At 41.8% G+C, this 19,189-nt stretch overlaps 1 protein-coding gene across 4 annotated transcripts in view; it reads left to right on the forward strand.

The window, feature by feature from the left end:
- Nucleotides 1-690: 690 nt before the first annotated feature.
- The window catches only part of LOC121444736 (synaptotagmin binding cytoplasmic RNA interacting protein), a 40,121-nt gene continuing 21,622 nt past the window's right edge, over nt 691-19,189 (forward strand). For 2 of the 4 annotated variants that reach the window (XM_041646636.1, XM_041646637.1), the window contains exons 1-6: nt 1,099-1,230; nt 2,529-2,688; nt 3,387-3,505; nt 3,626-3,733; nt 6,401-6,514; nt 6,614-6,790. In XM_041646636.1, the coding sequence (XP_041502570.1) occupies nt 2,541-2,688; nt 3,387-3,505; nt 3,626-3,733; nt 6,401-6,514; nt 6,614-6,790 (666 nt within the window). In that variant the 5' untranslated portion in view covers nt 1,099-1,230; nt 2,529-2,540. Of the gene's footprint in view, nt 1,231-2,528; nt 2,689-3,386; nt 3,506-3,625; nt 3,734-6,400; nt 6,515-6,613; nt 6,791-19,189 lie in introns of all 4 variants that reach the window. The other 2 variants (XM_041646635.1, XM_041646638.1) reach the window with 2 other exon arrangements.

A 19,189-nucleotide genomic window follows, 5' to 3' on the forward strand; every position in this document is an offset into this window, starting at 1 on the left:
TAAAAGGCCAGGGACAGAAACGGAATATTGCACAACCCAACACCACCGGGCCGGTTAAGCTTCCAAATCTGGCCTCCGTGTCATCCCCGGGCGGGAGGCGCTGGGATTTCCTCGCGAACCCGCGGCGCGGCGCGGCGCGGGGCCCCTCCCTCCGCCCAGGGGATTCGTGGAAGCGGAGCCCGGCGCGCGCCGGGCCGCGGGATGCCCTATTGTCCAGCGGTGGAACCCGGGACTCCCCGGGGTGACTCCCGAACTCCAGCCCCGCCACCCGGTCGCCCCGAACTCTGCCATCCCCCCCGGGCGGCTCCCCTCCCCCGCAGCCCCATTGTCTGCCTCGCCTCGCCCCGCCCCGGGGGACACGTGCGCCTGCAGCTTCCCGAGCGCCCAGGGCGCGGTGCGGCGGGCGGCCCCGGCGGAGCGGGCGACTGGTGCTGGGCACCCTCGGAGCCCAGGGCCGGTGCTGGGGCGGTGGGGGGCGGGGAGGGCGGGGTGGGGAGATGCCCGTCTCCTGACAAAGAACGAGTGGGACACGCCGAGCAGGCCGCCCCGCCCGCGGAGCGCGAGGGAGTGTCCGCACAGAGGGCGGGTCTCTCATTCACTTGGCCCCTCACCGCCGCCGCGGCGGAAGGGCGGGGTCTCGTCCCCCCCCACCCCACCAGGAGCTAGGGGCGGGGCGAGAGGCGGGGCCCGCGGGCGCGCGTCCCGAGGCGTCGGCTGCGTCGTCACGTCAGCGCGGGAGAGAGAAAGAGCGACTCGGCAGGGACTGGGGACGGGCCGAGAGAGCTAGCGAGGGAGGGCGTGAGCCAGAGTGCCAGCGAGGAGGAGAAGGGCGGCCACTCGTGTCCGAGCGGCCGCGGACGGGAGTGGGGACGCTGGGGGAGGAGGTGCGGCGAGGGAAGCAGGAAGGCCGAGGGGCCAGGGCGGCCGGCGGCCGGCGGGGGTGGCAGGGGGAGAAGGAGGAGCTGTAGGAGGGCAGGGGCTGAGGGAGTGAGTGAGAGAAGCGGACGCGCCAGGGAGGGGAGGGAAGGGGGGTCACGCGGGGGCGCGCGCGCGCACTGGGAGCGCGCTCGGAGGCGAGTGGAACTGGATCGGGTTTGCTGCCAGCGGCGTGAGCTTCGGCCGCCATTTTACAACAGCTCCACTCGCGCCGGACACAGGGAGCAGCGAGCACGCGTTCCCCGCCAGCCGACCCGGTCGGACAGGATTCCTCGGCCGCAGCCCCGCGGGAAGGTAACGACCGCCGGCACCCGGGTTCCGGGAGGGGAGCTACATGACATTGTGGAGGGAGCTTGGGGGAGGGCGGCGCGGGGAGAAACCGGCTTTTCTGGAAAATGGATTCCAAGGGGGAGAGGAGCACGTTGGCCGGGGCTGCCAGGGAGTAGGCCGCGGCCGCGCCGCCACTTCCTCCTCTCCATGTGCTGCCGCGGCTGGGCTTTGTCTGCGGCGCTCCGGGAGGAGGCGCCTCGGTAGCCCCGTGGCCCGCGCGGACCCGCGAGCGGCGGGCGGACTTGGTGCTGTCGTGGCCGGCGGCGCGGGAGTGGGCGGAGAGGCGCGGGTGCTGTCCCGCGGCTGGCCGGCGGGCTTGGGCGGTGCTCGGCTCCCGCGGGCGTGCGCCTGGCGGCGGAACGCCCTCCCGGCGCGGGCTGTCGGCCTCGGCGCCGCAGCCGCTGCGCCGAGGGGTGCGGGAGGCCGGGGGTCGCGGGCGCCTGGGGAGCGCCCGGGGCGGAGAGCCATGTGTCACGGCGGAGACGGCGGCGCTGGGGGGCGGGGAGAGCCTGTGGTCTGGCGCCGCCGCGGCCTCGGTGTTGAGGGGCGAGATTGTGCGGCTGCACCGTTCGGGGGGCTCGGACCGCGACTGCGGGGTGATGTGGGGAGGCGGTGATGACCGCCTTGGCCCGGTGCTTCGGTGGGTTTCCGTTGAAGGAAGTTGTAGGACATTTGAAGGCGCAGAGCACGTGTTTCGAATGGGCTCCTGGCGGCCGCAGTGGTGAGGCTGCCGCTCCGGGTGCGGAGTCGGGGGCGGGCTTTGGGGTGTGGGGGTGAAGGGTGGAGGAATTGGGTGGTGGGAAGGTGGCTTGTGTGAGCGCTTTGTTCTTCGCTGGCTGTTGTTACTGATCTATAAGCGGCAGGCGGGAAAAGCGCACTTTCTGGTTTACCTTGGAGAGAGACAAGCCCAGCGTTGCTTTCTTCGCACACACCTTATTCTCCGTTGTGGAACTGCTGCATGTGGCAGGCTGGGCTGGTCCCTGTGCTGATTGGGCTTCATTTGTAATAAGGTTCTTCCTAGCGAGTGTTCGCAGGTGAAGTCAGGGGTGGTGCTCAGGAAGAATGTAGTGAATCGGTCCTTCTGTAACCCGGGCTCCAAATCTGGCTTGTCAGGTGACGGTCGGTGACTTTAAGGTTTCTTTCAAGGGAGGCGCTAGCTGGCTGGTTGTAGTTATTGGTAGAGAAAGTAAAGATTGGGACTGTCATTGTCCTATATTCTTTTTGAAGATCCTAGTTTAATTTTGCTTATTGCGTTTGAACAGATCTCTGGAAACATGGCTACAGAACATGTTAATGGAAATGGTACTGAAGAGCCCATGGATACTACTTCTGCAGTTATCCATTCAGAAAATTTTCAGACATTGCTTGATGCTGGTTTACCACAGAAAGTTGCTGAAAAACTAGATGAAATTTACGTTGCAGGTAAGAACTAACACTTGCAAAATTACATTATGAAATTTTTCTATTGGATTTCTGGCTTTGAGCTAAAATAGCAACTTTTTGTGGTTTCCAATAAATGTGGGAACTGGAGCTTTGCCTTGTTCTGATAGTTGGTTAATTTAGGTTTGATCTAGAGTTTAAAGTGTAAAGGGAGGGATGAAGTGGGGAAAAGACCTCCCCAGGGAAAGGCTGTCTGGCCTGATGGTTAAGTATATGATAGTAGCAACAGCTGCTAAATGTTGAGAGTAGCCCATGTGACTTTTTGGGGTATTTTTAAAGCAGGATTCTTGTTTAATAACTTGGTAACTGTAGGCTAGTTCTCTTGTCTTTTTTGGAGTGGTGGTTCCTTTTTCTAGTGGCACTTGACATTGAGTAGATGTTCAGTTGTTATGCTTGGTGTTTTGTTGGTTGACTTAGGATTTGTAGGCCTATATATTTACTGTAGAAATACTGCAGTGCTCAGGACTACTTGGACACAAAACGGGATGTAAAATATGTTGACTCCTTTTGTGTGGTTGAGAGGACTTAGTTCAGAATGGCTAGAGTATGTTTGTTCTTCATTATGTAGGGGAATAGAATCGTTGTCACATGTGTACCTGTATTGGCCAATACAGGACTTCCTGAAGAAATAACTTGAAAATTTCAAAAGGTGATAACTAACTAAATTTTCTCTTCTCCAGGGCTAGTTGCACATAGTGATTTAGATGAAAGAGCTATCGAAGCTTTAAAAGAGTTCAATGAAGACGGCGCATTGGCAGTACTTCAGCAATTTAAAGACAGTGATCTCTCTCATGTTCAGGTAATGTTAATTTAATGTCCGTGTAGAAAGAATAAAAAAGTACTTCTGATCTGCTCATTTAAATTTAATTAGATACAGACATAATAGTAATGTTAATATGAATGGAAAATTTCTTTACAGAACAAAAGTGCCTTTTTATGTGGAGTCATGAAGACTTACAGGCAGAGAGAGAAACAAGGGACCAAAGTAGCGGACTCTAGTAAAGGACCAGATGAGGCAAAGATTAAGGTATGTTTTTAAAAACTTTCTGTAGCTTAAGCTTGTTTTTTTTTTATTTTATTTATTTTTTTATTTTTCTAGCTTTGGTAACTATTCCTGGGGTGTGGCATGAGTATATTTCTAAGGTTATTGTTTTCTAGTGACTAGATTTTGAAAAGTAACTTACCAAATTCTTATTTTGGTTTTCAAAATAATTTGTTTTTATTTTGTTTGGCCAGTAATGTTCCAAATTGTACTATCTAAATTAAAAAGAGATAGATTCATGGTTAAGTCTAAATTCATGCTTAACAGGTTATTGACAGATAAAACTGGGGGCAGATGGATGACTGTTTTTCTTGGGAGGCTTGGGTCCTGATAAATTTGGAATTTTAATATTGCTCCTTAAATTGGGTTAGTAAGGATAGTTATTTCTCTCTTTTTTTGTATTGATTTATTTTATGTGCTTTTGGTATGAAGGTGTCAGGTTCCCTGGAACTGGAGTTAGACAGTTGTTAGCTGCCAAGTGAGTGCTGGGAATTGAACCTGGGTCCTCTGGGAGAGCATCCAGTGCTCTTAACCATTGAGCCATCTCTCCAGGCCCAAGGATAGTGTCCCCCCCCCCCCCCCCCAAAAAAAAAAAAAGTGTTTCTCTGTAGCTTTGGAGCCTGTCCTGGAGCTAGCTCTTGTAGACCAGGCTGGCTTCGAACTCAGATTACCTGCCTCTGCCTCCTGAATACTGGGATTAAAGATGTGCACCACCACTGCCTGGCTGATATTCTAAAACCAACTTTTGACAATAGTGCTGTTCAGTGTGGTAAGCAAAGACATTAGGTTAGGGTGAAAGTTTGGTTTTTTTTTTTTTTTTTTGATTCTGGTTGGTTGATTTTTAAGGTCATAAAGGAGATTAAATGGCCTCATTTAGCTAGATTTTTAATGTTTGTCTTGGTGAGTATAATTGAATATGGTTTGTTAGTTTTAAGTTGGTGTTCTTTAATATTGTTCCACTTTTCTTGAGGCAAAGGTTATGGTTTAAGAAAACCAGTTACTAAGAAGGGCATAAATGTGATATTTTACCTGTATTGGAAAAGGAAGCCTGAATCATGAACACGATTGGAATATGAAGTTGTTATCAGAAATCATGAGTTTTCACATGTCTAGCTGTGAGTGCATTGAGTTTGGATTATAATTTAGATTTTTTTGTTAAAAGTTGGGTTTAGTTGTTTACATTGCAATTATTCCAGTGATTGAGGAATTACTAAAATTTTTTGAAAGTCTGGAAGGAGCAGGGTTGAATAAACTTTAATGGGACTTAAATTTGGCATTTTTTTTTAAAATTATCATGTATACAGTATTCTGTCTGCATACCAGAAGAGGGAACCTGATCAAATTACAGATGATGTGAGCCACCATGTGGTTGCTGGGAATTGAACTCAGGACCTCTGGAGAAGCAGCCAGTGCTCTTAACCTCTGAGCCATCTCTCCAGTCCCCATATTATGGCATTTTTATAAGAATGTTTGATGGAGGGTGATAAAATTAGTTTTTTACCTAGGTTGACAGTGTTATTTGGGACATATGAATATTATGCTTAAAAAATCTTTTGTAGCATAAAGATTTTCTATGAGCAAAAGGAATGGTAGCCTATTTGGTTGTTAATCATAGTGTCAGACCTTTAAAGGAGTAAAATTTGAGTGTAATGAAAAAGCTTAGAATATACAGCTGTTTAAGAAACTTGGTTAAAAAGTTTGTGAATACTTTTTAAATTGATATATTTTCATAAATCAGTGAATTTTTTTTTTTTTTACTTTGTTTCTGGACAGGTTATGTTAAGCAAACACCCTACCACTGAGCTATAGTACCCACAGTTTCATTTGTGATGCTATTTGAGTGGAAAGGATGAAATCTTGGGGAACTGAGGTGACTCAGTGTCTAGTCATTCAATGAGATTTTGATAAGTTTTGTCACTTCTTTTTATTTTGAATTGTCAGCTAGTTAACTCAGTTTCATTACTTAGAAAACTTGTTTTGTAGTTGATATAATGGAGACTAGGACTTTTGAGGTTTTATTACTTAATGGATTATATATGTCCTTTTGTTACTTTTACTTAAAGGATGAAGAGAAGCTCTTAATTATGTTTTAACAGTTGAGGGAACTAAATGTAGAAGTTTCATTGCTGTAGTTTCATGCAATTTTTAAAGTCATTTTGGCTTTTTTTTCCTGAATGAGCCATGCTGTGTGGTATATAGTACTTCAGCACCAGATAATAAAGAAGCTTTTCACATAATTTCCAACTGTATGGGCCTGGTTTAAGAAGTGGAGTGGTATCTTTAGCGGTCACAAAATGCCCATAAATGGCACCGTGTGTCTGGGGATTAGGTACAAGAATTTATTGGGTAAGAAATGCAGAGTTGGGAAGTAATCAAATTGTCATAGTTATTTTTAATTAAATTTTTGTTAAGAGTGGATATATTTTAAGTTCTTGATGGATTTTAGTTTTTTTATTGCTCAGTAAATAATTGGACACTAAAAACTAATATTACAAAGTCCTGAAATTTTGATAAGTATACATAAAAGGGAGAGTTCTAACACAGACCATACACATTATATAGAGGAATGTTGCTAAGATTTGAACAGGATTGACCTAACTGTATGTGTGTGAACATGTAAATGAAGCATTAATAATATTTGAACTTTTCAAGGCACTCTTGGAAAGAACAGGCTACACACTTGATGTGACTACTGGACAGAGGAAGTATGGGGGACCACCTCCAGATTCCGTTTATTCAGGTCAGCAGCCTTCTGTTGGCACTGAGGTAAAGAAACTTAAAAACTTGTACCATTTGTAGTAAAAGTTAGAGGCATCTAATTTCCTAAAGAATTCTCCATAATTGTAAATTTGTATTAATTTACAGATATTCGTGGGGAAGATCCCCAGAGATCTATTTGAGGATGAACTTGTTCCATTATTTGAGAAAGCTGGGCCTATATGGGATCTTCGTTTAATGATGGATCCACTCACTGGTCTCAACAGAGGTTATGCGTTTGTCACTTTTTGTACAAAAGAAGCAGCACAAGAAGCTGTTAAACTGGTAAGTTGCCCCCCCCCCCCCCCTTTAGTCTTTACAATTTCTATCTTTAATGTCAGGTTTCTCTTATGTGCCTTATCAGGCAGTTTTTGAAGTGCTGATGAGGCAATGTGCCTATTACTTTTTCTCTGATATTGTATAGCAGGGATAGTGGATAAGATTCAAGATGGTCATATAGAATTCCTAGTTGATTATCAAAAGATCTGTCTTTGGATATATCTTTAAGTTTAAGGGACTGTGAAAAGGTTTATGATGTGGCTCCCAAAGGTTTTTTCTCACACCTGGATATTTTTCCCTTCACAATTTCACAAAAGAGAACCGAAGAAATGGCTCAGCTGTTAGAAGCACTGGCTACTCTTCCAGAGACCCCAGGTTCAACTCTGAGCACCCAGAGAGCAACTCAAAACCATTTGTAACTCTAGTTCTTGGATCTGTTGCCCTTTTCTGGTGGCACCAGGCCTGCATTTGCTATACAAAACACATATAGGCCAAACATCCACACACTTACATAAAACAAAATCAAAAAATACTCAACTGGGTGGTGGTGGTGCATGCCTTTAATCCCAGTACTCAAGAGGGAAGGGATCTCTGAGTTCCAGGACAGCCAGGGCTGCACTGAGACTCCTGTCTCCACCAACCAACCAACCAACCAATAAATACTCAGAGACATCAGGATGATAGCAACATAAAGGATTTTACTGTGAGCAGGAACATTTGATTTAATAACATCTGATAATCACAGCACTTGGGAGGCAGAGGCAAACAGATCACTGTGAGTTTGATGTCAGCCTGGTCTACAGAGCAAGTTTCAGGACTGGCTCCAGAGCTATAGAGAAACCCTGTCTTGGAAAAAAACAAAGAACAAACAACAACAACAACAACCAAAAAACATCATTTATTAGGTGTTTTCTTCTAATTCTAAAAATGTTAAGAATTAATGGCTTCTAAAACATATTACTTTTATTAAATTATACGAATCAAAAAGGTTGAGAAAGCTCATACCTGAATGCACCTGAGACACAAGGATTACCGTGATTGAGGCCAGCCTGGTAGGTGGCAAGAAACCCAATAGTGTGCGCACACGTGCATGTGCTCATCCCCCATCCCATATACCACCACGATAATTAAGGTCATTAACTTTAGAGCAAGGGAGTGTATGTATTTGAGGAGTTGCAGGGATGAAGGGAAGTAGGAAATGATGTAATTATATTTTAATTTCTAAATTATAAAATTTTTTTATAAGAGCCAGGGGTTAGTTAAAGCATAAGGAATGTGTTATTTCTTTTCTACTATGTAGTGTTAGCTTACTTATAACTTTTTTTTTTTTTTTTTTTTTTGGTTTTTCGAGACAGGGTTTCTCTGGCTTTGGAGCCTGTCCTGGAACTAGCTCTTGTAGACCAGGCTGGTCTCAGAACTCACAGAGATCCGCCTGCCTCTGCCTCCCGAGTGCTGGGATTAAAGGCGTGCGCGCCACCATCGCCCAGCTTTTGAGTTTACTTATAACTTGAAATTGTAACCATGCTGGCTTCAAACTTCCAGAAATCTTCCTTTTCCACATGCCTATAATTTTTGTAAACAACTCCCTATGTTAGGTACTTGTTAAATTTTGTGGAAATTTTGTTCTCTCAAGAACAATGGCAATGGGGTTTTGATCCTACTGCACGTACTGGCTTTGTGGGAGCCTAGGCAGTTTGGATGCTCACCTTACTAGACCTGGATGGAGGTGGTTGGTCCTTGGACTTCCCACAGGGCAGGGAACCCTGATAGCTCTGAGGGCTGACAAGGGAGGGGAACTTGATTGGGGGAGGGGGAGGGAACTGGGAGATGGTGGCGGGGAAGAGACAGAAATCTTTAATAAATAAATAAACGGAAAAAAAAAGAAAAAACAAAACAAAAAAAATTTGTGGAATCTAAACATATTTAAAACCTTAAGGCTAATTTCTCCTGAATACTTTTTTTTAAAGACTTACCTATTTTTTATGTATACAGGGTTCTGTCTGTATGTATGACTGCAGGCCAGAAGAGGGCACCAGATCTCCTAACTGATAGTTGTGAGCAACCATATGGTTGCTGGGAACTGAATTTATGACCTTTGGAAGAATAGCCAGTAGTCTTAACCTGAGCCATCTCTCCAGTCCCACCCTGAAAATTCTTAAAGAGGATAAGCAGGATATTTGAATTAGAAGTCCTCAGATTTCTGAGGCTTTATTTGTTCGTTCATTCATTTATTTTTGAGACTGGGTCTCACTACAGCTGTGGAATTCAGATATCTGCCTGCTTTTGCCTCTGTAGTGCTGTGATTAAAGGCATGCACCACCATGCACTTTTTTTAAAATTTGGGTTATTTACTGTTATGTTTTAGTTTTGACGATTTCATGCCTGTATATAAGATAACATATTTACGTCCTCGGCCATTACTTTCTTTTTTTCAAAGATTTATTTATTTATTAATTAATTATGTATAGAACATTCCTTCCATGTATGCCTGCATGCCAGAAGAGGGCACCAGAACTCATTATAGATGACTGTGAGCCACCATGTGGTTGCTGGGAATTGAACTCAGGAACTCTCGAAGAGCAGTCAGTGCTCTTAACCTCTGAGCCATCTCTCCAGCCCACCCTTACCCCTCGTGCTGACAACCTGTTTTTCTCAACTAGTCTGAGAATGAGCAGGAGGCTGTTTTTCTGGACAGTTTTGTAGTGGTTACACCACTGAAGAAATTAACGTCCCCCACCATTGCTATGAACATCCCAAGTGCTCCACAGGGAAGGGTGGGACCTCCTGAGACCCTCTCTAATCCTTGAGTTTAAAGTAGCTCAACTCCTCTGTATCTGTGATTGCAAAGATATGTCATATCCAGAAGTTCATGCTTTATAGTACTCCTCCCCATTTTCTAACTCTGACAGTCTTTCTACTCCCAATTCCGTGCTGCTCCCTGAGCCTTGGAGGGAAAAATATAATTGACTCATTTAGACCAAGCAATCAATAGTCCCTTATTCTCAGTACTTTGACTAATTATGAGTCTCTGCATCATCCTTTGCAATAAGTGTTTCTATGCCCAAGGCTGAGAGCATCACTAGTGTATGAATATAAACTTAAATGTTTAGGGGACTGGAGAGATGGCTCAGCAATGAAGAACACATATTCTTGTGGAGGACCCCAGTTTAGTTTCTAGTACTCACATGGGGTGGCTTATAGTCTTGTAACTCTAGCTTCAGGGTATCCAGCACCATCTTCTGGCCTCCTTGGATACCTGCAGCCAACATAGTCAAAAAAATTTTTTTTTTAAAAAAGGAATCCATAAATGTTTAGAAGACATTTTAACTAAATGTCTAGTTAACAAAACAGCACATGGCCGACCTCTTTCGCCTGCCTGTGACTTCCCCAGCCATAGACTTTTTACAGTATTGGACCTGTATTCTCTTTAAGAAGGTGGTCTTAGGAGGATCTTTGTGAGTTCAAGGCCAGCCTGGTCTACAGGAGCCAAAGCTACAGAGAAACCCTGTCTCGAAAAACAACAACAAAAAGGTGGTCTTACCCAAGCTAGTGGTTGATTATGCCACTACTGCACTTACTGCGTGGTCTTTAATTTGCTGGCATAATAGCGTAGCATATATAACCAAATATTCTGAAATGCTCTAAATTGATCACCTTTTTTTAAAGTGTCTTGTAGCCAAAGCATGGCTTCCAACTTGCGTGTAGCCATGGAAAACATGTATTTGGGATTCTTCTGAATCTTAACCTCTTAAGCACCACGACTGGCTTGAAAATCAAAAACTTCTGTATACTGTATCTTTCTGACTTTCAGATTTGGTATGGTTACCATCATTTTAAGAAAAGAGTGTATTTTGCAGTTTTCTGTTGCTTGAATCTCTACTGATGAGTAGAATTGAATATGTAGTCATAACATTAGAAAAGTATGTTTCTGGATTTCTTTAAAGAGAATTCAGGAAATTTAGTTTTTTTTTTCTTTTTTAAGTAATAGCCATCTTTGCTCTTAAAAGAATGCTTCTCTTAGCCTGGTGGTGGTGGTGCACAATTTAATCCTAGCACTTGGGAGGCAGAGGCAGGCGGATCTCTGAGTTTGAGGTCGTCTTGGTCTATTAAGAGCTAGGTCCAGGAAAGACTCCAAAGCTACAGTGAAACCTTGTCTTGAAAAACAAAGAATGCTTCTCTTTTAGAGGGAATATGATATAGCTCTTCAGGGAGCCATTCTCTGTAGTCTGGTAACCTTTGAGGTATCAAAAGTTAGTTGAGGTGAAGTGAAGGCATTCTTGAAGCTGTAGAAAGAAGTGCCTTAGAAATCATCTCCTTGAGGTTAGGGAGATGACTCAATGACCTAATGCCTGCTATGCCATCTTGAGATATAAGTTGAGATCCTCAGCACTCATGTAAAAGAAGGCTTGGTGATAAACTTGTGTAATCCAAGTACTGGGGGATGGGAACAAAGAATCCTTTTAACTCATTTGCTGTTCTTACCTATAAACTCTATCCAGATTCACTGAGAGACCCAATCTTAAAGATAAGATGAGAATTGATAAGACACCTAGTGTCAGCTAGCTCGATTTCCACAGTATACATGTGTACATGACACATTAAAAAATCATTTGCTTGGGATATAAAATACCATTTTTGCTCAGTAGCAATAAAGTAGCTTAAAAAGTGTTTTTTTTTACATGTATGGGTGTTTTTCCTGCATGTAAATCTGTACCACTTTGTGTGCCTGGTGCCTGTCGAGTCCAGAAGAGGGTGTTGGATCCCCGAAACTGGAGTTAACAGAGGACTGAGAGCTGCCAGGTGGGTGCTGGGAATCGAACCTTGGGTCATCTGGAAGAGCATATTGGTGCTCTTAATGACTGAGCCATTTCCCTAAGCCCTTGAAAAACAAAATCCAGAAGCCTTTTAAAGTTGTAGTAGTAACGTGAATGATGAAGACAACCATTTTACTAAATTAAAACTAATAGAGAATTTTTGCTGTTGATACCAGACTCAACTTCTTGGAGGGTGGGAGGTGGGGAAGAAAGGATTAAGTTGGCATTAATGTGGAAATTTTTTTAAAAGATCACTTTATATGTCTGAATGTTTTGCTTACATGTATATATGTGGGTTGTGTGTTTGCCTGGTGCCAGAGGTGGTTGGAAGAGGGCATCTGATCTTGTGAAACTGGATCTACAGATAGTTGTGAAACACCATGTGGTTGCTGGGAATCGAACCTTGGTCATCTGCAAAAGCAGCAATGCTCTAAACTGCCAGATCAGCTTTCTATTCCTGTAGTCTACATTTTTCCTATCAGATTCTCATTTCTAGATGAGCTCCAGAAGCTTTAAATAGTGACAACATATATTTCACTATTAACATGATTTTTGAGTGCCAGTAAATAGACTAAGATGTTTTAGAAAACTCCCATGGTTTAATAAATAGAATCCAAATTTGTATTGTTACGGTTTGAATATATATCATGTATTAATAATAGTATATTTTAACTCTAATACAGAAACTTGACATAGATGACCATGTAGCCTTTTTGATTGGTCTGTAAACTCTCATCTTTAACCTTTCCATTTTTTTTTTCCTGCCTATGGTACAGGTTCTTATATAGGGTCACAATGTTTTAATTGTGCATGAATAGGAGACTTTGCAGTTTGGTGCCTTTTAAAAAGATATTCTTAGTAGCAATTAGATTAGTGGAATCACTTGGATGTATCTTCCTTTATATTTAAGATTTTTGTTTTTTGAGACGGTTTCTGTGTAGCTTTGGATCCTGTCCTGGAACTCACTTTGTAGACCAGTCTGACCTCAAACTCAGAGATCCTCCAACTGCGTCTGCCTCCTGACTACTGGGATGAAGGGCATGTACCACCAAGGTTTTTCCTTTTTTTTTTTTTTTTTTTTTTTTTTTTGAGATGGTTTCTCTGTGGCTTTGGCCGCCTGTCCTAGAACTAGCTCTTGTAGACCAGGCTGGCCTTGAACTCACAGAGGTCCTCCTGCCTCTGCCTCCCAAGTGCTGGGAATAAAGGCGTGGGTTTTTCTTTTTTGAAGTTAGCTCTGTATATAAATAAGTGTTATGTATGCATGTGCACCATTTATGTTCCTGGTGTGGTGGAGGAAAGAAGTGTAGGTATCAGATCCCCAAGAACTGGAGCTACAGATGGTTGTGAGTCACCCTGTGGGTGCTGGGAATTGAATATGGGTTTTCTGGCAGAATAGCTAGTACTCTTAACCCATCTATTCTTCCAGCCCCTTTAAAAACTTAAAATTTCTTAGGATATTTTTGTCTGCATGTATTTCTGTGTAACATATGCATGCAGTGCCCTTGGAGGTCAGAAGATTAGCTGGATTATGTATGCTGGGAATTAAACCTGTAGTCCTGAAAGAGCAGCTATTCTTAACTGGAGCCATTTCCCTAGCCCCTTAAAAAGGAATTCTTTATTGTGCATGGAATTTTACGAGATTTACTTTAAGATGAAAATAACTAAATTTTGGAGGGAATGAAGTGATTGAAACATGAAAATACAAAATTGGCCAGGTGGCGCACGCCTTTAATCCCAGTACTTAGGTTGCAGAGGAAGACGGATCTCAGTAAGTTTGAGGCCAGCCTGGTATACCAAGCAACAGTTCCAGGACAGCTAGGACTGTTACACAGAGAAACCCTGTCTCAAAACACCATAAAAAACAAAACCGAAATTGACTTAAATGTTTTCTGCTACTTTGTGTTTGTGGAAATGAGCATGCTTTTCCTAAATAATTTTTCAGTAGAACATACTTTAGAAATTATCCTGATGTGGGTATATTTTGAGGTTCTATTTGAGTTATAACTCTGACCAATGTTAATATTTATGTAATTGAAGTATCATTCTAGTTATACAGAACCAAACATTGGGAAAAATTCTTAGTGCGTCATAGATAAAAATTGAGGCACTTTTTTGTTTTATGTTGTATTTTGAGAAACATTCTAGGTTAAGATGTTTGGATATTAAATTTTTTATATTGGTTTGTTTCTTTAGGATAAAAACTTTAAGTCAGGCATGGGGGCGCACACTTTTAATCATAGTGCTTGGGAGGAGAGGCTACAGAGCTCTAGTGAGACCACGTCTCTAAAAAAAAAACAAAAATACAAAAGACACTAAAAAACCAAACTATTACAGATTATAAATTTGGATTTTCTTGTAGGTTATCTGTAAAACTGGGTTTATTGTTGAGAACTAAAGAAAAGTCATGAAGTTAAAACAACTTCGGGATTCTTTTAAAATTAATTTTGTTGGGCACTTTGGCATATACCTTTAATCCAAACATTTGGTAGGAAGAGACAGGAGTGTTTCTGAGTTCTACGACAGACAGGGCTACACAGACAGGGCTACCCTGTCTTTTTTTTTTATTAAATATATTTATTTATTATGTATACAATATTCTGCCTGTGTGTATGCCTGAAGGCCAGAAGAGGGCACCAGACCTCATTATAGATGGTTGTGAGCCACCATGTGGTTGCTGGGAATTGAACTCAGGACCTTTGGAAGAGCAGGCAATGCTCTTAACCGCTGAGACATCTCTCCAGCCCCCGAGAAACCCTGTCTTGAAAGCCAGTGTATATATAGTCTGTTTAAAAAAAATTCACGCAATGTATTTTGATCATATTTACATTCCTCCCCTAACTCCTTCCAGTTCCATTCCCACCTCTCTATCCTTCTCTACAATGTCGTTATTTTCTTTTAAAGGACAAAGTCTTACTAAGTAGTTCTGACTGGCCTTGAAATTCATAGATCTATCTGCCTCTGAGTATTTGAATTAAAGGCAGGTCATCCTTTAAAAAATAAACCATTGAGTCCAGTTTGTGCTGCCCATATGCTTTTTTGTATGGTCAACTTACCAGGGGCCATACCCTTAAATAAAACTTGATTCCCTTTACCCCAGAAGCAATTAAGTGACCATATGTACTCAGGAATTGGGGCTAGTGAACTTCTTGCTTCTCCGTGTTAAAGTGCTGACTAGCTTGTGTATTTATCGGTGCAATGATCTTGTCAAGTCTTAGAAGACACTTTGTTCTGGCCCTTCCTGACTTTCTGTCCCTTCTTGATAAAGGTCTCAGTTGTAACTGAGTACTCAATTGACATTTATCCCTACACTTGGTTGTGAGTTTCTGCCCGAACTACCTTCCATTGCACAAAGAAACTTTGTTCATGAAGTCTGAGAATGAATATAGAGGAATGAATTTAGAGGGCAGAGTGAGTGATCTGTGAGGCAATGTAGCTTATAGCTTACTAGCATCACTTAAGTGTGGTACTAGGTTTCTTTATATGGACTGCCTACCATAAACTAGACATAGCAATTTAAGTAGTAGTACGTTAATGTACCAAGTAGCCTAGGTGTTTGAATTACATAGTAAGGTAGTGTAGAAGATCTCAAAGTAAATAGTATCTTTTTAGAACAAGAAAAATTTATTTTATGTGTAAGACCATTTGCTGGATATGTATGCAGCACCTGGCATGGCATGTGTGTTTATAGAAATTTATATTTCTATTTTTCTGAGATGATATCTACTTGTATATTGACAGTGAAGTTTTTTAGCGTTGGTTTTTGGAAAAGGGTCTTACCTCAGCCTCCCAATTCTGGGGGTTTAGACACTCAGATGACATACTTTCACCTTGTGTTGTGTCTGGTGGTGTATAGCTGCAGCATTCAAGAGGCTAAGCTTTTTGCCATGAATTTGAAGCCAATTTGGACTGTTATGGGACCCTTGTTAAACAAAATATATACAAATATTCACATAGATGTGTGTACTACCATCATGTATGTATAATCATTTTAGTCAATAGAGCTGGTGAAAAATCCATGAACTATTTTACCAGCAATTTAGAAAATACTTGTGTTTAACATATGAATTTACTGAATTCTTTTGAGTCTATTTAGTTTTCATTATTAAATCTTAACATATATTGCATAGTAAGTACATTGTTCATTGTTACTGCCTCCCCTTCTCTCTCCTATTTCTCTCCCTTGCTAGTATACTTCAGATATCCCCTTCTGCCCTCTTGTCACATGTTTGTAAATACTGTAGTCTGTATATGAGAGAAATGTTAGCATGACAGTTTTTACTACAGGTGCATAAGTGTTTGGAGAGTTTATATAGACGGGAGACATTATTTACGATTAAATTGCAAGCAGATGGGGCAAAAGATGAAGGGAGGGTAAAAGGATTTACTTGGGTTGGGGTTGGTAGAGAAGGCTTAACAGAATTGAGTAGCACAGTGAAGAAAATATGGCTAGTTTTAACAGTATTTTATGGAAATAAGTAGGAGATAAATCTTCTGTAACACATGCCAGAATGTAGTTGTCTGTAACACATAAGCCAGACTGTAGTTGTTTAAAACTGCAATGATTTCTTTCATTGTATAAAGTTTTGAACTTTAGAGTGGGTGTCATGACAAAAAAAATGATTGAATTATGGAAAATGTTTGAATGAAAAAATAAAGGCTAAAAGAGGGATTACAACAATGAGGATAAGGATAATCTTTTTGAAGAAAAAAGATTGTACTTTGGATGAGAAAATTAGTATCTAAAGCATTTGATAGCCTAGGGAAAAAAGTTCACAAAGTATAGTCAAATCCTTGTATAACTAATGTGATGTGACTGTTAAAATAAGCTAGACTGTGTAGTAGAGGTGTATGTATCTGTGGGTGAAATAATTAGTAGTCTCAATCTCAGTCTATATTTACCAATATTATATTGTAGATGACACTTTGAAGTGATACTTGAGAGTGCTGGCTTCTTGGAGGTAGGTAGTTTTGCTTCCATTATTGGAATAGAATTAGTCAAACATAAGGAACAGCTTAAGTCTTGAGCATTATATGTAGGCATAAGAAGAGTTGTCTTTCGAGTAAGGAAACAGATTTCACTAGAACTTTTTTTCTTTTTTTCCTTTTTATTTCTTTCTTTGTTTTTCAAGACAGGGTTTCTCTGTGTAATAGCACTGGTTGTACTGAAACTCATTTTTATACCAGGCTGGCATAACTCAGAGATCCACCTGCCTCTACCTCCCCAGTGCTGGGATTAAAGGTATGTGTGCCACCATCACCTAGCTCACTAGAATATTTAAGAATAGTTTTTTTGTCTCAGTATAGAGAAAACCTTTTTTTTCTTTTTAAAGATTTATTCTGTATACAGTGTTCTGTCCGCATTATGCCTGCAGGCCAGAAGAAAACTACAGATTTCAATACAAATGGGTGTGAACCACCATGTGGTTGCTGGGAATTGAACCCAGGACCTCTAGAAGAGCCCCCATTGTTTTTAATCACTGAGTCATCTCTCCAGCCCCTAGAGATAACTTTCTAATAAATGTTTTAAAGTGAAACAGGCTTATATTATGTAGTGGCTTTGGGAAGAGTTATGACTGAGAGTAATCACAATTCAAATCTGATATTGCTAAATTTGTGTGTGTGTGTGTGTTTTGTCTTGTGTATGAGTGAGAGTATATGCAGGTGGTTATTAGAGTGTTTTGTCTTAATGTATATGAGTGAGAGAGATTGTATTGTGTACAGGGCTCATTAGAGAGCTAGAGAATGTATATGCTTCTATATGTACACACAGGTGCTTATGTACCACAGTGCTCATACAGTGGTCAGAGCACAACCTAAGGTGTTGGTCAGACCTTTTCTACCTTGTTTGAGACCAGGTAATCTTTGTTTGCTGCTGTGTATGCCAGACTGGCTGGTCAGTAATTTTCCAGGGATTCTCCTGTCTCTGCCTTCCATCTTTGTAAGATATGCTGGTATTACAGTGTTACTGTACATGGGTTCTGGGTATGGGAGTTTTGGGCCTTATGCTTGGATGGCAAGCACTTTACCCCGAGTCATCTCCTCACACTCTGATTAGTGTCAGAAGTAGCACGACTAATAAAAAAGTTTAGAGATCGATATTGGGGTTCAACCTGAAGGTCAGAAAAGCAAAACAGCCAGCCACTGACTCTTAACTCTTCCTTAGTCCAAAATGGCGATCCTGCTTTCAGGAATTCTAAGAATGAGACTGTGTCTGAAACCTGTTATTTATGTCTTATATTCCTCTCTAGTTCTGGGCTTAAAAGCACCCTCCTCTACTGCCTGTTTTCTGTGGCTAACTAGTGTGGCTACTGGGATTAAAGGTGTGTCAACACTGCCTGGTCTATTAAGACTGACCAGTGTGGCTCTTTTACTATAATCTTCAGGCAAGCCTTATTTATTAAAATACAAATGAAACGTCACTACAGACAGAATTCAACTTTTATTCTTTGTCATCTCACTGACATTGGGCTTTCTCAGAAAGCTGGATTTTTAAAACCGTTTTGAGAACCCATTTTACTAAATATGAAAGACTTCACATTTTGTTCATCCTTCATACCATCATGCTGTGCTGAAAAACCCTAACTGCCTAAGTGTCAGTGTCTTAAAAGTTAGGGCATATCGTATTTAATTAGAAATTGTCATAAAAAATCAGGTTGTTTCTATTCTTTCCCTTAGCCTCAGGGTTCAGCAGTAAATGAGGTGGGTATTCTCTCACCTTTCCCCTTGTCTTGTCCCCTCCCTTCTTTCCTTTGTAATATATATACAGCACATGCTGGTCTCCTGCCTTAGACTTCCAAGGGCTAGCTAGGATTACAGGTGTGCATCACTGCATCAGCTTTTTGTTTAGTTAAATATGGGCGAAAAAGTTAATTTTATTTAATAAATTACTCTAAATTTGTCATTCTTCAATCCTTTTATTGATGCAGGATATGATGGTGGTTTAGAAGGGAGGACTAGTAGACATATTCATTACTTAGAAGTACCTTTCTAATGTTGGTGACTGAAGAAATGTTTGTTACTTTACAGATAGACAGCTTCCCTTAAAGTTTTTTTCCCTGTTTTTCTTTAGAATACAGGGTAACTCTTCATAGCCTCGGCTGTCCTGGAACTCATTATGTAGACCAGGTTGACCTACAAGTCAGAGATCTAACTGTTCTGCTTCTCGAGTGCTAGATTTAAAGGCTTGCGCCACAATGCCCAGCCCTTAGAATTTCTAATTACTGTTGCCTTGATGGAATTTTTATTTTGTCTTAACCTTTCCTAGGTTTATTCTATGGATTTTGATGGCTTTCAATAATAATTTGTTGGTGGAAACTTTGGAAATTTTTTAAAAAGGTATTTTTAAAAGTTAGTTCTTTTTCCTCTCTTGTGTTTTGTTTTTGATACTGGCTGGGTCTCACTATGTAGCCCTGGCTGCCTGGAGCTCACTATGTAAACCCCGTTGACCTAAAAAAAATTAGTATAGTTTGCCTGCCTTGCCTCTGGAGTGCTAGAAGTAAAGGCATGTCACCACACTTGGCCTAAGTTAGTATTTTATGTAAATAGCTTTTGTTTAGAACATCTGGAGAAAAACTGTAACAATGAGATTATC

The sequence above is a fragment of the Microtus oregoni genome, unplaced genomic scaffold, assembly GCF_018167655.1.
Source record: "Microtus oregoni isolate MIOR12 unplaced genomic scaffold, Mior012 000139F_ref0000186, whole genome shotgun sequence".
NCBI classification, from domain to species: Eukaryota; Metazoa; Chordata; class Mammalia; order Rodentia; family Cricetidae; genus Microtus; species Microtus oregoni.